Below are 19522 nucleotides of genomic sequence, written 5' to 3' on the forward strand. Positions count from 1 at the left end.
AATAGTTTATAATTTGTTGCGAGGTCCAACACCAATTTAAAGATGTGGTCACTTGTTTTTAAGTTGCTTTGTGGGTTTCTGCAACCGTTCTCTTCTAAAGTTCTGTAATTGGGCAGATCAGTCATATATTCTATTCAGCCCTTGTAAGCATTGTACTGTACACTCAAAGTGCGCTGTGGTCAGCACAGAAGAAAGTATTAGTGTTTGTGTATAGCTACAATTTACTGAACATTAAATGATTGCAGTAATATATCTTGACTAGGTAAATGGAATGTTCATGTTGTCACATACTTTTTAGGAGAGGTTTAGTGCTCAGAAGTGTATTAGTGCTATGAGAAGTATGGAATACTGCCAATATTTTTGGAGTGCTCATCATTTTTAGACAGGATAGAAGGGGCCTAACATTTCTAACAAAATAGTCTGAATGCTTTCACGTGTACAGCAATGCTTAGACTTTAAGCACCAAATAAAATATTTTGGGTGACGTTGGATGAGCATAATATTATCGCCACAATTTAATTATTACATATATCCCATTCCTCTGATGTGATGAAGACTGACCTACGAGAAATATATTGGGTCCTTTCATATTTATGTGTATGCATATGTGCATTTGTGTCTTTTTAGTTAAAGAGGTTGTCCAGGGAAAGTTAACTTGGGAACAAGTAAGAGATCATGGAGGGGTCCAACCTTTGTACCCCACCGCCGATCACCGGCTTGTTTTGAATAGATCCGCAGGTACAGCAAGTGACCCACAGCTCTATTCATTCCTATGAAGCCGCCGGAAAGAGCCGAGTAAGTACTTTCCAGCTGAATAACCAACCTCGGCTGCATTCATAAGATAGAAGCCAGGGGCCGGATGCAAAGATCGGCGGGGGGTACAGAGGTTGGATCCCCACAATCTGTTACTTGTCCCTTATCTTGTGGATGGGAAACAAGTTAATTTTCCCTGGACAACCTCTTTAAATAACATCTATCATTAAGCTTCTATTACAACCTACCAAGATAGGTAGTAAGTATTGCAATGTAATCTACAGGTGGTTGCTTAGGTGAAATAAAAGTATAACAAAAAAGTATTAACATTTATTTTTTTATTAATTCTTTAATACTAACAATTAACCCCCCTTATGTCCAAAGGTAATTGATGCATGAGTGTCCAGGTCATGATAAGACAGTTCTGTCCTCCATGCCATCTAAGAGCCATAACGCTTTTATTTGTCCTCCTACAGGGCTGGTTGGAAGCAATTTTTTTACGCCATGGGCTCTACTTTTATTGGTATTATATTGGTGTATATTGGTGTCCTCACTCTCTATGAAGCGAGCTCGGCTCCTGAGCTTGCTTCATAGAGCCCCTGCAGACCATTACGTAAATGTATGCCATGTTTCATTTGGGCCAAGACTTTCATGGCACACATTTACGTCCATTGTTGTTAAGGGGTTAAAGGTAAGAATATGGGGATGTAAAATTATTTTCTTTTCAAAGGTTTTTATTCTTAAGCCATGTTCACGCTCAGTAAAGTAATATGAAAATACAGACGCAATTTTGAGGTAAAAATACGGCCAAATAGTCTTGTTGATGTCGATTGTTGTGGTTTGTAATAATGTTGTGTACCTTGATCTATGATTTTAGCAATATTATTATTTGTCAACCTCTGTTTTAAAGTTTTAGAAAAAAAATTGTGTTTTCTTGATTTTTTTTTTTAATTCCTGTTTGTCACAGGATATGGATGCCTTTAGCCCAATAAGAGAATTGCATTTGTCAGGTTGTGCTTTTAGAACATATATAGGGTTTAGGACTGTACTATTGTGTTATCTTAGAGATTATTTATTTATTTTTATTTCAAGCTTGAAATCACACTCTTTGATCATTCCAATGGTTTTATGAAGATATGTGCCTATGAACTGTGCACCTGTTGTACTTTATTTTAACCCCTTAACGACATCGGGCATAAGTATACGCCCCCGCAGGGTGGGCTTTAACGCAAACGGTGTATACTTACGCCCGATGTTTCCCCGATCGCTGTGTGTTCACACACAGCGGTCAGGGAAGATGGCCTGCTATAATGTAAAGCAGGCCATCTCTGCTCGTCGGCACGGGGGGTGATTAACCCCTCCCGTGCCGAGGATCGCTGCTATATGCTGATCAATACAGATCAGCATATAGCAGCTAAAAACAGCTTTCCAGGTCATCGGTGACCCGGAAAGCAATGGCGATTGGTGCTGTCCGAGATAGCACCAATCGGCATAAGTGTCCGCACCAAAGATGGCGCCGATGCCACCCCCACGATCGCCGTGATAGGCCGGCCAGTACCGGCCGGCCCATCACGGCGTTCATACTGTAAAAACACAGTTTTGCCGGGTTCTGCACCCCTCAGCTAGGTAGCTGAGGGGTGCAGAACAGGTGTGTGTGGTGCAGCTGTACCATACTCACCTGATCTGGGCATCCGGAGCGAAGATCTGCGGTCCGCGCCGTCCTCACGTCTTCTTCGCTTCACTTCCGGGTTCGGTCGTCCAGTGTCGGAAATCTTCGGAAACGCTCGGGTCCTCGGGTTCGGCGGGTCTCGGCAATCTCCGGCAGCGTCGCTCTACTGCCCCTAGCGGCTGATCAGTGAATATCATTCACTGATCAGTTGCTTTGGGTTAAAAAGAGTTTTTTTTTCCCCCCAAATTTTTTTTTTCCGCCCTAACGCCGCTGAGTGCTGATCAGCATCGCACATAAGTGCGCCGCTGATCAGCAACTCCTCCATTTTGGCGTAGGGGCGTTTTTTCCCCCCTACATCCTACCGCCACTGTCTGCTGATGAGTGCCGCACATAAGTGCGGCATTTATCAGCAGCTCCTTTCTTGGCGTAGGGATATTTTTTCATACTGTCAAAAAAACACGTAAAAAACACTACACTACACCACACTACATGGAATAAAGTTTTACACTACACTACTTTACACATTTACATACCCCATATACCAATCCCCGTATAAAGATGGCCCCCAGGGTGTTTTCGGCGTCAGAGGCATACGTTATTATTGCCTCAGACACCGAAACAGCCAGTGAGGATGAATGGGGGGATCCTTCGTTCCTACATTCATCCTCATCGTCCTCATCATCCAGTGACGTGTCTGGGGGTAGCGTAGCGTACGCTGTCCCCCAGACACGTCTTTTCCGCCACTACCGTCCCAATAAGAGATCAAGGTATGGCGTGAAATTCTATAAACTCTATGAGCGTACCTCAGGGTGCACTTACAGATTTAGGCCAGGTTCAGACTATGTAAGTGTGCGGCTGTATTTGCGGCTGTAATTGTGCGGCGGTATTTTTGGTGGTTCATGCGTATGCTGGAAAGTATAGGATATACGGCTGCACAGTGCACACTATGTATGAATCTACGGCCCGATCGTAAACGGACCCGTAAAAAATGAACAAGACCATTGTTTGCGGCTGGACATGCGGCCGAGGATTGACAGGCGGTCCGTACGGAGTACTTCAAAAATAGCCGGCAATGATGCCGAATGCCGATGCCTCTAATAGTTAATATATTAAATTAATAAAACACATTTTCTTTGTAATAAAATCCCTTTCGTTGGTCAATAATTTAATTCTAACGAATCCATCATTTGGCAATTAAATATACTGTTAAAATAAATAGATATATAAATAAATGTATATTTATATATATATATATATATATATATATATATATATTTTTTTTTTTTTTTTTTGACAGTATATTTAATTGCACAATGATGGATTCGTTAGAATTAAATTATTGACCAACGAAACTGAATTTATTTCATCGAAAATGTGTTTTATTAATTAGTACAGGAAGCTCCATAAGCCGTTAATTCATATGTGGCAATAGAGCTTTCTGTACTAATCATCACTTTACTTTAATGAAAACATCAAATGTTTCTTCTAATTATGTTATGACAATAGCATTATTAGAAGAAACATTTAGAATTATATGTGCGTTCAGCTGATTGGCTGATCGGCTGAGCGCACATATAAAGAGCCGGTCCGCAGTACAGTCACTTCATTGTGCTGCGGACCAGCGAAGAGGACACATCGGGGTGAGTATAGAGCTCTCCCCACCCCCTCCCCAGCACTGCACCCCTCCCAGCAAGGAAGGGGGGGTCAGTTAACCCCTTCCTTGCTGGGATGGGTGCAGTCTGACATCAGTCTGGCCCCCAAGGGGTTAAGGGGGATGCAATACATCCTCCCTTAACCCCTTGGGGGCCAGACTGTAAGCAGCGATCTGTAAAGATGCTGCATACTGTAAGGTGCACAACACCGCTCACAATGATGGGTGTTGTGCTCCTGTTTGTGTGTTTTTTGTGTGTTTCTCCCTTTTTGTTTTTCAGATATCGGTATCCTGTGGATTACGTCGGATTCCGTGGACTACGTCGATGACCAGCGTTTTTTTTTAATAAAATGGTCAATGAGGGGTGTGGGGGTGTTTTTATTTGAATAAAAATTTTTTTTAACTTGTGTCTTGTCTTTATTTCTTTACTTTATAGACTTAGTAGTGGAAGCCGTCTAATAGACGGAATCCATTACTAAGTTGGGGCCTAGTGTTAGCCGGTATAAAATGGCTAACACTAACCCCCCATTATTACCCCAGTACCCAATGCCACCAGGGGTACTGGGAAGAGCCGTGTGCCAGTGGTCCCGGAGCGTCAAAATTGGCGCTCCTGGACCGGGCGGCAGCAGGCTGGTAAGATTTAGGCTGGGGAGGGCCTAAACCAATGGCTCTTCCCACCCTGGTGTTACCAGGCTGCTGTCGTTTGGTTTTTAACCCGGCTGGTTATAAAAATAGGGGGGACCCTATGCGTTTTTTTTAAATTATTTATTTATTTTAAAAAAACGCATAGGGTCCCCCCTATTTTTATAACCAGCCGGGTTAAAAACCAAACGACAGCAGCCTGGTAACACCAGGGTGGGAAGAGCCATTGGTTTAGGCCCTCCCCAGCCTAAATCTTACCAGCCTGCTGCCGCCCGGTCCAGGAGCGCCAATTTTGACGCTCCGGGACCACTGTCACCCGGCTCTTCCCAGTACCCCTGGTGGCATTGGGTACTGGGGTAATAATGGGGGGTTAGCGTTAGCCATTTTATACCGGCTAACACTAGGCCCCAACTTAGTAATGGATTCCGTCTATTAGACGGCTTCCACTACTAAGTCTATAAAGTAAAGAAATAAAGACAAGACACAAGTTAAAAAAATTTTTTATTCAAATAAAAACACCCCCACACCCCTCATTGACCATTTTATAAAAAAAAAACGCTGGTCATCGACGTAGTCCACGGAATCCGACGTAATCCACAGGATACCGATATCTGAAAAACAAAAAGGGAGAAACACACAAAAAACACACAAACAGGAGCACAACACCCATCATTTAGAGCGGTGTTGTGCACCTTACAGTATGCAGCATCTTTACAGATCGCTGCTTACAGTCTGGCCCCCAAGGGGTTAAGGGAGGATGTATTGCATCCCCCTTAACCCCTTGGGGGCCAGACTGATGTCAGACTGCACCCATCCCAGCAAGGAAGGGGTTAACTGACCCCCCCTTCCTTGCTGGGAGGGGTGCAGTGCTGGGGAGGGGGTGGGGAGAGCTCTATACTCACCCCGATGTGTCCTCTTCGCTGGTCCGCAGCACAATGAAGTGACTGTACTGCGGACCGGCTCTTTATATGTGCGCTCAGCCGATCAGCCAATCAGCTGAACGCACATATAATTCTAAATGTTTCTTCTAATAATGCTATTGTCATAACATAATTAGAAGAAACATTTGATGTTTTCATTAAAGTAAAGTGATGATTAGTACAGAAAGCTCTATTGCCGCATATGAATTAACGGCTTATGGAGCTTCCTGTACTAATTAATATTTAATTAATAAAACACATTTTCGATTAAATAAATTCTGTTTCGTTGATCAATAATTTAATTCTAATGAATCCATCATTGTGCAATTAAATATACTGTCAATATATATATATATATATATATATATATACATTTATTTATATATCTATTTATTTTAACAGTATATTTAATTGCAAAATGATGGATTAGTTTAAATTTAATTAGTGAACAACGAAAGGCACTTTATTACAAAGAAAATGTGTTTTATTATTTTAATAGATTAACCATGAGAGACATCGGCATTAGTGCAGAGGATCGCAAACCCCGGTAATAGCAATTCATGTAAACTGTTTCCCTGCTTTGCCAGATGCATCCAGAGGTGTTTGCATCACTTTCTTAAGATTTTATTTGTTATTTTTAGTTGAACCAGATTTCCAAGTAAATGACCGTATGTTTTGAGCCGCATGTCTATTTTTTCCCACGGCCGGAGTTTCATCCGCACATTTACAGCCGCATAAAAAATACAGCCGCACAGTTACATAGTGTGAACCTAGCCTTAGGGTAAGTGCAAACTGCGGAATGGCGAAGGATAACCCTTTGTGCATTCCGCAGCTGGCACCCACCGGCGAACTGATGGAGGCGCGCGTCTCCGCCCGTGTCATAGATTCCATTCTATGCCCGTGCATAGAATCAGTCTGCCGGTGGGTGCCAGCTGCGGAATGCACAAAGGGTTATCCTTCTCCATTCCGCAGTGTGCACGTACCATTACAGTGTATGAAGGAAGGGACACCCGAATCCAGCCCCCAGATGCCCCCCCATCCTCGGAGTTAGTGGGAAGATCGTTTGGGAACTGATCTTCCCACTGCTGGATAAAGGTTACCACCTGTACGGGATAACTCTTATACCAGCACCCCTTCTTCTGGTCCCTCGCTGCCCGAGCTACTGTAGCTTGCCGCACGATCCGAAAATATCAGAAGCAGTAACAGAGCCCTAATATTTAGCAGCCATGGAGCGGACCCAGCGCTTCTGGATATGAGGGACCCCGTATCGCACCAGGACAACATTTTCCAGGTGACGTCCCCCACACTGGAGAACAGGAGACCCCAGAAGAAGTGCAGAGTGTGGGGTAACAGGGGGATCAGGAAGGACACCTGTCCTGATCATCCCGGCCTCTGCATACAGGATCGCTTCAAGGCGTACTACACGTCATTGGAGTTCTACATTTTCTAAATTCTTTCCCTTATTCCTATTTCAGGGGTCACGTTGATCCAGGGATTATTCTGATCGCCATTATGGAGTCGGGAAGGAATTTTTCCCCTGTGATGAGGCTACTGTCGTCTGCCTTACGAGGGTTTTTTGCCTTCCTCTGGATCAATACAGGTTGAATTTGATGGACACCGGTCATTTTCAGCCTTATAAACTAATAATTGGCCTAATACCCCCAAATAAATTAGAATTGTCCCTTTTCCCCAGCTAAATAGGTATGGCCGCCATTCCCATTAGAGGATGCCATGATGCAATTACAAAGCCTCTGTGCGGCCAGGACAGTAGAAACCCCCCACAAGTGATCCCATTCTGGAAACTACACCCCATAAGGAATCTAACGAGGGGGGCAGCGGGGATATGGCCCCCTGGTGACGGGCACATTTGGGCCATGAAAATGAAAAAATTGTATTTTTTATTTTCACGGTACATGTTCCACATATGTGCCCACCACCAGTGGGGTCCATATGCTCACTGTTCCCCCTTGTTGGATTCCTTATGGGGTGTAGTTTCCATAATGGGGTCACTTGTGGGGGGTTTCTACTGTACTGGCAGCACAGGAGCTTTTTAATTGTGACATGGCCTCCATCCTCCATTCCAGCCTCTAAATGGCGCTCTGTCCCTTTGGTGGCTTGCCCTGTGCCCATATGGCACATTATGTCCACATGTGGGGTATTTTCGTACTCAGGGGAAATTACCCTACACGTTTTGTGTTCACTTTCTTTTAAACCCCTTGTGGAAAAGGAAAAAAATCAAGGCTAAACTAACATATAGTGTAAAAAATGTTTAATTTTTACACTAAATTATTGATCTTGTCTTGATTTTTTCATTTTCACAAGGGGTTAAAAGATAAAAATAACACTAAATGTGTAGAGCAATTTCACCTGAGTACGGAAAAATGTGGACATAAAGCTCCATGCGGGTGCAGGGTAAGCCTCCAAAAGGAAGGAGCGCCATTTGGCTTTTGGAGGCTGGATTTGGCTGGAATGGATTTTGAGGGGCCATGTTGCATTCAAAAGGCCCCTGTGTTGCCAAGACAGTTGAACCCCCCCACAAGTGACCCCTAAAAATATCTGATTTTGAAATTTTACTGAAAATTTGGAAAATTGCTGCTAATGTTTTAAGCTTTCTATTGTCTAAAAAAAATGAAATATAGTTTAATAAAAGCTACCAACATAAAGTAGACATGTTGCTAATGCTATTTAATATATAATTTATGTGGCATAACCATTTTCTGTATAAGCAGAAAGGTTTCAAAGTTGGAAAAATGCATTTTTTCACAATTTTTCACATTATTTTGGTGTTTTTCATAAAAATTTGTTATAAGTATCGACTCCATTTTACCAGAAATGTAAAGTATAATATGTCACGAGAAAACAATCTCAGAATCGGCTGGATAGGTAAAAGCATCCCGAAGTTATTAATGAATAAAGTGACACTGGTCATATTCATAAAATTTGTCTCTGTGCCATTTCAGGCTCTGTCCTTAAGGGGTTAAGAGGGAATGGTGCATATAGCTTTATGCTCAAGTCACACTTCTAGCCCCAATTATCAATTAGAAATAACAATTTAAAAAAATTACAATGAAAAAGTACACAGACAGAATTGCACAAATGTGCCTGTGTATTTAAGGATCACAGTGCCATTTTAACAATTTGCATGGTGTCTACTATGATTGCATGGTGTCTAGTATGATTTTTTCATTTTGTAATATTCGTTTTCTGTTTCCATGTCCATGTCAGTATCAAACAGTGTTGATACTGTTTGAACATTGTCTTGGTTACTGGAAGTGAAAAATTTCCAATAACTCCTGTTAGCAAAAGAACAGATTAGGGCTATGTTCACACTACGTATATGTTCGGCCGGACATATACGTGTGAAAACTCCGGCCGGGGATTTACGTAAGTTGCGGCCGGCTACATACGGTCCGCGAACTTACGCCCGTAGTCTACTTACGCTTCCCGAGCAACTTACGTAGCGATCTGACAGTGGTCTTTTACTTGGATATCTTCCGCTAGCCCCGGACACCCCACAGAACCTTTCGGATTGGCAAATCAAAGTGCAAAAATGAAGAAATCACCACTCTGTACGGGACCGCATGTTACGCTACGGGCGTAAGTTACAGCATTTCCGTCCTGAAACAATGGTCTGGTTCATTTTTTACAGCGCTGTATACGATCCGGGCCGTAAGTTCTTAAGTAGTGTGAACTGTGCAGCCGTAGATCCTATACTTTCCATTGTATGCAAACTACGTAAATCTCCGGCCGCTTATTCACGGAACGCGCTACGGCCGGAAACTTACGTAGTGTGAACATAGCCTTAAAGGAATTGGCCACTTTATAGCAAAGTTTTACAGCTTCCTGCATCAGTAAAACAGTTGTAAAGCAATCTTCTCAGGTATCTGCTGCCCATTGCCTTTCTTTTCTTTTTCTTAGACAGACCAGGACAAAATACAGGAAGTAAGGGTGGGATTTAGCTTTCGTTATATTCTATAGAAGTCGTTTGTAAATAATCCTACAGCATGGTGCCAGCCTATTTGCTCCATGGCACTATTGCATAGCAGTAAGGACCAGGTGTTGTGCTATGATGAATTTATCTGTGCCATGGTGGGGACTTTTAGGGGCTCAATAACAGTAGTAAGGACACTAAATTCCCCTTGTCACCACTGTGAGGGGTTAATGTGCCAAAAAAAAGTTTTTGCTTTTTTTCAATATTTTATATGATAGGTACCCTATGGGACACAATGTCATAGAATTATAATAAGTACATATTGGGTGGGCTGTCACATAGCCAAGATATGGTTTTGTGACTGGTTTACCTGCATATAGCCCTATTTTACATATCTGGCCATTAATAATCAACAACCAAACTGTAGGTCAGCTGCATCCAATCCACCCAGCTTTTAGTATATGAGGAGCTACCTTAAACATGCCATTTATATTCACATGCTGTTGTCTCATTTTGTGGGTAACATCATATTCATTATTGTCATCTTGTTTTATATTTATGGTCTTGTGTTACATTTAATTTTTGCATTTAGTATATCAAATAGTTGGATATAAGAAATGTTACCCGCTGTTATCCTTTTTTCTGGTTTTGATAAAAACATTATTTCCAATAATTCAATTTAATATAAAAAGAACATAACACAGCTTTTCTACATTGTTAGATTTCCCTGTAAAACATAAATTGCTGTTATATTTTCACTAAAGGACAAGATTAACATCAGTCTGTCTTCTCCTACATTGGATTATATATAAAGCTACATCAGTGTTATGGTATTTGAAGAACATGCACATCATAAATTGCAAAAAGAAAGAAAAGATTTGTTAACATAAGCCATGAGAAATGTTCTCTATTCTTATTTACTCCTTAGGTGCATTGCAGGAATTACATTGGAAAACAACTGCACGTTGGCACAATCAGTAATAAAGTGAGGAACTCTGGAGCCGATATCGATCAGAGAGGACACATTGTTCATTCGGGTCAGAGCTGAGCTACATCTCTTTATGTGACATGTATTTTTATCCAAAGCAAATAAACCACACAATGTTCTGTCTAGACCACTGTAATGTTTATATGAAGGAAACTATCTTACATAACTACTTTAACCACTGGATGACAGGTGGTAATATTTACTTAACATGCTGCTATATTACTACATTCATCAAATACAGATTGATAAATTAACAGAGTGGCATATTCTTAATTCATAGATTTTCTCTTTAGGCTATGTTCCCACAGTTTAAAAAAAGGATAAATAACGGCCATAGTTGCTAAACAACAAACATTATTAGGCTGGGTTCACACTACGTATATTTCAGTCAGTATTGTGGTCCTCATATTGCAACCAAAACCAGGAGTGGATTAAAAACACAGAAAGGATCTGTTCACACAATGTTGAAATTGAGTGGATGGCCGCCATTTAATGGCAAATATTTGCTGTTATTTTAAAACAACTGCTGTTATATTGAAATAATGGCAGTTATTTACTGTTATATGGCGGCCATCCACTCAATTTCAACATTGTGTGAACAGATCCTTTCTGTGTTTTTAATCCACTCCTGGTTTTGGTTGCAATATGAGGACCACAATACTGACTGAAATATACTGTATGTAGTGTGAACCCAGGCTTAATAAGCATGATTATTATTGATGGCCATCATTTTAAAATAATGGCTGGTATTTTTCAAACAGCGGAAGTTATTTTGCATAAAAAGACAATGTGGGAACAAAGCCTCAGACTGTTTTTTATTAAACAATACTTCAGCAGTATATTTACATGGAAAACATGTGGGGTTATATCTATCATCAGGTAGAAATAGGGCTAAACATCCATAACAAGGTTTAGAAGTCCCTGGTGATACCAGAGATGTATGAAACATATGAAATTAAGTCACGTTTTAAAGGGGAACTATCAGCAGGTTAGTTGATTATCAATGGAGCGGGCAGGCCAGATGATGCTGTGGGGGCGGGGCTGTATTATAGAGTTATTTTCTCTTCAAAGCATTGCAGCTTGGAGAGCAGAACTCTGTTATATGATGCCATAAGGAGAACCATATGGAAGCCTGTACATTGCCTATGGGTCCTTGGTAGAGAGCCACAGGGACTCCATGTGCTGTGCTATGTGAAGGAGGACTTACTGTTACTGCTTGTTTGCTGAGTTTTATTGACTTGTTTGTTGAATTTACATAATATATTGTATGGTATTGTGTTTTTGCTATGTTAAAACAGTTTTCATTAATTAGGATTTTTTAAGCTCTTTATTATCCAATAGTAAACCTCTTGTTAAATCTATCAAACACCTTAGAATATTGTGTGAAAACATACTTTCCTCTCATTACAGACCCCAAAGCCCTTACATGTGTTCCCCTGGATGTGTTAGATACATTTGCTTGTTTCCGTGAAAGTTTACAGAAGTCTAAATACTCAAGCCGAGCATTGAAACATAGCAGAAAACTTCTCACTCTATTCTTAGCTCATACTCAAGGTATGAAAATCCATATATATATATATATATATATATATATATATATATATATATATATATATATATGTGTGTGTGTGTGTATGTATATAGTATGTTAAGTATTGGGTAAGCGGATCTGTCAAAATATTCGAGTTCGGCAACATTGTCCAAACCCAGACGCTCTGCAGGAGTTGGATTCCATCCTAGGGCTGCCAGGAAAACATGTATACAACCTTGGGCTGCTTTCATGTTTTCCAGAACCCCCTAAGGCAGCATCCAACTTTTGCTGCCACCGGGAATGAAAGCCGAACATTTTGACACATTCACTTAACACAAGGGAAGACCATTGGGCCATATTTTCTATTGCAAATGAACCAGAATTCTTTGAAGGCGCTTTTCTTCCAGGCCACGTTAAAGGGTACAGTTTCAGTTTAAAGGGCAGGGCCATTATGTTTAAAACATGCATGATTATGGTTTCCATCAAGCCAACTTAAAGAGGTACTCCGGGCTATGTGTATTTTCTGTGTGCGGCCGGGGATGGGGTGGATATAGTAGCTGCTGGTCACTTACCTCCCCGGTTCCAGCGCCGGGTCCCGGATCACGCCGCCCTGTTCTCCTGTCAATATACCAGAAAAAACTTTATTAAACATAGACAAATGTTCATTGGGTAAAAGACTATTGTAATTCAATGCACAGCCATACATGCAATGCTGATATGTTAGCATTCTGACAACATAATAAAACTGTATCTCAGACTACATTGTTAGCAATGACTTCTAGTCTTGGAATGTATGGTACTGAATGATTTCCCAGAAAGAAGTGTATAGTAGGTTTACGTCTTAATTGGATGGGGAAGATTACAAGAGATCAGTACAGTACATCAGTGACAAGAACTTCAGCCACTTCTCCTGCCAGTAATTAATTGTGTAATTAACAGATGCATCAATGTATCAAGTTATGTGTATGATGATAACAGTATTGCAATTAGGAATTAACCATTGATTTCTTAGGCAGTAAAACATGAGTTCAAAGTATTCACTGATGAATTATGATGCTCGTAAGGCTATTATTGTTGATAGACACAGGAATTATGTCTCACAAATTTAGCACTATGATAACAGCAATCAAAAAAATACATCACCCACATTGCTACAGATAGGCAATCTAGCTGACTATGATCAAGGCTTGCCACAGCCAAAGGGCTCAAGAACACAGTCGTATTACAACTCTGTTTTGAACTGAGGCATAACAGGGCCTTACCGATCTGCAAGATGTGTTCTGCAGATACCTAGGACAACATGAATTAAGTGTGGCTTTAACCTAAATTGTTAAGAGCTGTGCCAATTTGCATATAAGCAACAGTTTTACCCCACAGCCATTAACTATCAATGTTCAGAATTACATGGATATTAACTACATGTGGGAGTGGTTTCATTTAGGTAGATCTCACTCTGCATTCTCTCTCTCTCTCTCTCTCTCTCTCTCTCTTTTCTTTCTTTTATCACTTCCATGTAAAAAGAAGTTGCAACTTCTATCCATTTTAAAATATACTTTTATAAGGCTTAATTTCCCAGAAGTAAGTGCATTACTTTATTTCTCTATCCATGGCTTGCATAAAAGAGATTTACATAATTATTTTAGATTTCTTGTTTCCTTTTCAGGGCCAGATTCACAAGACAAGCATACCAGTCCACAATTTTCCTATGGAAAAGTCGGCTTTTCTGATGGTGCATTGCAAGCCCACCGCCCACTTCCCCCAGACCTCTCCGAAGAAGAGTTTACCTCTGTGTGTTCTATTGAAAGCAAGGCAATCCCTCCCTCGCACCTTTCAATTGTTATAGCTTCCTATGACAAGACTATTGGTAAGGCATTTATTTTTTGACTGATAACACGCCACAGTCTTAGATCAATTAATCTGTGGGTTGGGGATTAATGTCTTTGACATCCAATACGTTTTGCAAAGCTGGACAGTGACAGCAAAATATTCCCAAATATATCAAGTTAATTTAATCACTCTGATGAGGGGGGGGGGGCTTCAATCAACCCATCTTGTTACCTGAGGGAAAGATTAGTATGCATGTGGGCTTAGAGTTACCAATCATTCAATCCTTCATCTTCTCAGTGCTAAACAATTCTGCTTCCTATCCAGAGCTGTACTTTGTAAGCCTAGACACTGCAGCCTGTCATAGTGTGCCATGCACTTGCCAATACATCATTTATCTTTTACTGACATATCCATTTATTTGCAAATTTATTTCAAGACAGACAAAATAGTAGGTTAACAAAATAATGAAAGGTCCTATAGAGAAATACATACTAGGATAACAAGAGGAACATCTGTCTTTTTACGTAATATGCATATTAAATAAAGTAAGAATATGCAGTAGGACAATGCAATATACAATTGTCTGTTACTTTTTATTATGCCATTTCTTTGTTTTTGTAACACAAATTTCTGACATAACTTTCTGCAAACCAGTTTCGTTGTCCACTTCCAGACAAGCTAAATTCACACTGTGTGTAGCATTTACATTTGGCTATAAAGTTGCCTAAGCCCCCCACTGAATGCCGCCCCTAAAGAAAATATATTTGATATACTGTTGTATTGAAAAGTGTGGTTGATTTAGCTATTGAATGCGTTTGAGCCTGCCAGCTTGATATAATTTGGCCAGATTTATGGCAAAAGGACACCCTGTTGGCATACGTTTGCCCATTAAAGTCTGTGAGCACATTGAGTTTCCTGTTTTTTTTTTGTTATGCTAACAGTACACCACAGACATTATGTGAAACAAGTCTTAACTGTCTTTTTAATCATTTTATTTCTGTTCTCTTTACAAATATCTTTACCTTTCAATCTCCTACATGTGGGTTATATTTTCTCACGATACAAACAGCATGTGATCTTGTTATGACTGTATAGTTACATGGTGTAGAATATATTTAAATATTATGTAATAGTATACTATAACTAAGCTTTTGTTATAATTTAGTGTACAATCATACTAATTATATGTCAGTTTTAGTACCTAAAGCCTGATTTTCTTTTTTTACTGGAAATTAGAAATCCTGCATGCACAGAGACAACAAGGCCTTAAAGCCCAGGCTCTTCATGAGCTAGGCAATCTTCATCTGTATGCTGGAAATAAAAGGTAAGTTTATTATAAACTATTTTGACTTGAGATCATTTGTAATATTGTATTTTAGGTGTTGTTTAAAAAATTTACTCTACACCGTAAAATACAGGTGTAATTTTGAGATAAAAATATGATCATATTTTCAATATAAGGCTATGTTCACACAACAATATTTTTAAGTAAAAGGAAATCAATTATTGCAAAGGAATCGGCGTCCGTTCTTTACTGCAGAGACGGCATTGCATTGAACGAAGTCCATGCAATGCTGCCCGCTGTGTTCATACATCGTTATTTTAACGCCCATTAACACAAAGCAAAGTTAGCCGGTGGCCGTATTTTGTCTTGAAATGAATGGCTAATTGATTTGCAGGCACACCTTGTGGGGCCCGCAAGTCAATGTATAAAAGAGAACATTTCTACAGCCGATACTGAGGTATTGGCTGCAGGAACGTTCTCAATGCAGCCCAGTGGCTGGCAGTTTGACAGCATCCATTGCTATGCAATGGACACTGTTAAACGTTGTGTGAATAATGCCTAATAATGCACTCCATTGACACCAATAGGGAATTGGCTGGCAATGAACACAATGAGTAGAATAACGTCCGTAATTGATTATGACTGTCCAACTAATGAACATGCTCATTAAGTGTGACCTGCTTATGCAAAATACAGCTGTTTTTTTTACCTTTTCACACTGTTAACACAAACTTTTCATTAATCAATAATACAATCAAATGCAAGGATACTGTGATAATAATAATAATAAAAATAATAATTTTTATTTATATAGCACTGACAGATTCCGCAGCACTTTACAATTCTGGGGGTACATACATAGAAAAAAAATAGACATTACAGAGATATACATACTGTATAATTATCCATACATGAGGAGTGAGGTCCCTGCTCGCATGCATGAGCTTACATACTATTTAAGACAAAATGGCAGAGGGGCAAAGTGCATAATTGTTCTTATGGTCCGGCCATCTTTATAAATAAGGCAGTGCAGGTAAGGGTGAATGAATCTGTCACCAGCCAATGCCTGCATGCACAGGTCTAAGTGCTTAAATGCTTGGCGTGTGTGTATGTGTCTGTGTGTGCGTGGTGGAGGTGTGTGTGTCTGTGTCTGTGTGCGTGTGTGTGTGGGGGGGGTTGTGGGTAGCAGTCAAAATTAGGGAACCTGGTAAGCCTGCTTGAACAGATGTGTTTTGAGGGCACGTTTGAAGCTTTGTGTATTGGAGGTGAGCCTGACAGTCTTGGGTAATGCATTCCATAGAACTGGTGCAGCTTGGGTGAAGTACTGGAGACGGGAGTGAGACGTGCGGATCAAGGTGGATGTTAGTCGTGAGTCGTTAGTGGAGCATAAGGCACGGGTAGGACGGTAGACAGAGATGAGGGAGGACATATAGGGAGGTACAGCACTGTGGAGAGCGTTATGGGTGAGCAGGAGGACTTTGTATTGTATCCTGTGTTTAATAGGGAGCCAGTGTAGTGACTGGCACAGGGGGAGGCATCTGTATAGCGGCTGGACAGGGAGATGAGCCTGGCCGCTGTATTGAGAATGGACTGGAGAGAGGAGAGTTTAGAGGAAGGAAGGCTGATTAGTAAGGAATTACAGCAATGAATCAAAGCAACAATGAGAGTTTTAGCGGATTCGACAGTAAGGAAGGGACGGATTTTAGAGATGTTTTTAAGATGCAGATTACAGGAACGTGAAAGAGATTTAATATGAGGAGTGAAGGACAGATCCGAGTCAAACATAACCCCAAGGCAGCGGGCTTGTTGTCCAGGGGTTATGGTCGCACCACAGACAGAGATGGAGATGTCAGGTAGGGGGCGGTTAGCAGAGGGAGGGAATACAAGAAGCTCAGTCTTAGCAAGGTTTAGTTTTAGGAATAGGGAGGACATAGCGTTGGAGACGGCAGACAGACAGTTACTGGTGTTCTGTAGAAGAGAGGGGGTGATATCACGGGAGGAGGTATAGAGCTGGGTATCATCAGCATAGAGATGGTACTGAAAACCAAACTTGCTGATGACTTGTCCGATGGGTAAAGGGTAAAGTGAGAAAAGGAGAGGGCACAGGACTGATCCCTGGGGAACCCCAACTGTAAGGGGAAGAGAAGAAGTGGAGCCAGAAAGTGATACACTAAAGGAGCGGTCAGAGAGATAGGAGGAAAACCAGGAAAGAGCAGAGTCCTTGAGGCCGATAAAGCGGAGCGTGGAGAGGAGGAGCTGGTGGTCTACAGTGTCAGATGCTGCAGATAGATCCAGGAGAATGAGCAGAGAATGAGCAGAGAATTGTGATATATCTTATCAGAGAAAAAATGCTTTTTTTCTCCTCATTTCCTGTCTTTAGTAGAGCAGTGAAAATCCATTACCCCAACTCCTATTTCCTCTGACATCATACTGTCTGCTGAAGCTACAGCAAAAAATACAACTATAGAACGGCACAAACCCTTAGTTTACTAAAGGAAGTTATCAGAAAATGTTGTCACTTAAAAAACATAAGTGTGTTTGGTGGCAGCATTCTCCCACTTAGGCTGATTCACTCCCAAACAGAATATACGTTTTGGATCTACATATAGAAGTCTGTGCCTTTTTTAAGGCTGCAATATGTAGAACGGAAACATGGTTTTGTATATACATACAGAAAGGCCATTTACCCTTTGAGTGGCACAATATGTTTCTAAAGTTAAAATGTATACAGAAATAGTAAACCTGAGCTTATTGAAGCAGTAGAGATGAGCTTGTCAACATTTTCTACTGTTTTCGAAATTGAGGCAATGAGGCAAAGTGCACAAAAGAAACAGTGAAGTAACAAATTCAGACCTGCTACATCTTTATGTCCATGGATAAACTAGAAGCAAAAGAGCTAAACGCTTTAAAAGGTAGAAGCCATTTGTCAAGGCAGTGTATATGAAACAAGAAATTGGTGAACTAATGGAAGGTTTCAAAAACAACTTTTACAATCATCTATCTAATCCCAACAGTTGAGTACGGTTAATTCCCGTTGTGGAATGTAATGGGGATTTATGTTAAGCTTAATTGATATGCAGTAAAATGTTATGCAACTTTTTATTGTAGATTTATTGTAGAGAATCAAAGCTAATTATAAAAATGAACAGGGAACCTATTTGGAAAGCGTGTAAGGGAGTGTATGGATTGATAATTTTATTAAGGAAAGTAGACATTAGTAGTAGATAAAAATAGAATACACAATAACATATAAAATAGATAAACTCATACAACATGTATAAAATGCATGAAACCCCTCACAAAGCATTCATCAGGCATTTACTTCATTAGCCATACTGTGTTCAGTTGAGATAAAGTGTATATCAGTCCTACCAGCTATCAGTCCTATCAGCTATGTTCCCACAATGTTTTTTTCATGTCCATCTTGTAATTTTTAAAATGATGTCCCTCATTTTGAGTTCAAAATGATGTCCGTCATTTTGCGGTTTGGGCACTCATCAGTGCAATGACGGCTGTTGGTACATTATTCTAGTTCGTGTGGACTGATTGTCTTTTGGGTGTGTCTTTAAAGGGGTAGTGCGGCGCTAAACAATTATTCACTAAATAACACACATTACAAAGTTATACAACTTTGTAATGTATGTTATGTTAGTGAATCGCCCCCTTCCCCGTGTTTTCTCCCACCCACACCAGACCCGGAAGTGTAGTGTTCTATACATACCTGCCTCTAGCCGACCCCCGGTCGCCATCTTTTGCCATGAAGTCATCTTCGGACAGACGGCCGAACCACTCCGACCATCCCTAGTGCCAGCCGCCCTCTGCCGCGTCATCATCTGCTCAGCCGCGATTTGCTGAGCACAGTTATGCTCAGCCAATCGCGGCTGAGTACCTGATGATGCGGCAGAGGGTGGCCGGCACTAGGGACGGTCGGAGGGGTTCGGCTGTCCGTCTAAAGATGACGTCATGGCATAAGATGGCGGACGGGGGTCGGCTAGAGGCAGGTATGTATAGAACACTACACTTCCGGGTCTGGTGTGGGTGGGGGGAAACACGGGGAAGGGGGCGATTCACTAACATAACATACATTACAAAGTTGTATAACTTTGTAATGTGTGTTATTTAGTGAATAATTGTTTAGCGCCGCACTATCCCTTTAGGGTATATTCACACGAACGGGCTCGCAGCGAGATTCTCGCTGCGAGCCCGGCAGGTCCTGGCAGTTCCCATACACTACATACTTGCTGCGGTCTAAACGACCGCAGCGAGTATGTAATTCTGCCGCCCTTAACCCCTTCTGCTCCCGCCCGGCTCCCCCGCTGTAAGCA

General features: G+C 41.0%; 1 protein-coding gene across 3 annotated transcripts in view; it reads left to right on the plus strand.

Moving 5' to 3' along the window:
• The window catches only part of CFAP54 (cilia and flagella associated protein 54), a 258255-nt gene that overhangs the window by 142621 nt on the left and 96112 nt on the right, over window positions 1-19522 (plus strand). For all 3 annotated transcript variants that reach the window (XM_069973813.1, XM_069973829.1, XM_069973821.1), the window contains exons 40-43: window positions 10495-10603; window positions 11965-12108; window positions 13749-13949; window positions 15149-15236. In XM_069973813.1, the coding sequence (XP_069829914.1) occupies window positions 10495-10603; window positions 11965-12108; window positions 13749-13949; window positions 15149-15236 (542 nt within the window). The remainder of the gene's footprint in view (window positions 1-10494; window positions 10604-11964; window positions 12109-13748; window positions 13950-15148; window positions 15237-19522) is intronic.

This window comes from Dendropsophus ebraccatus, chromosome 1 (assembly GCF_027789765.1).
Source record: "Dendropsophus ebraccatus isolate aDenEbr1 chromosome 1, aDenEbr1.pat, whole genome shotgun sequence".
Taxonomy (NCBI): domain Eukaryota; kingdom Metazoa; phylum Chordata; class Amphibia; order Anura; family Hylidae; genus Dendropsophus; species Dendropsophus ebraccatus.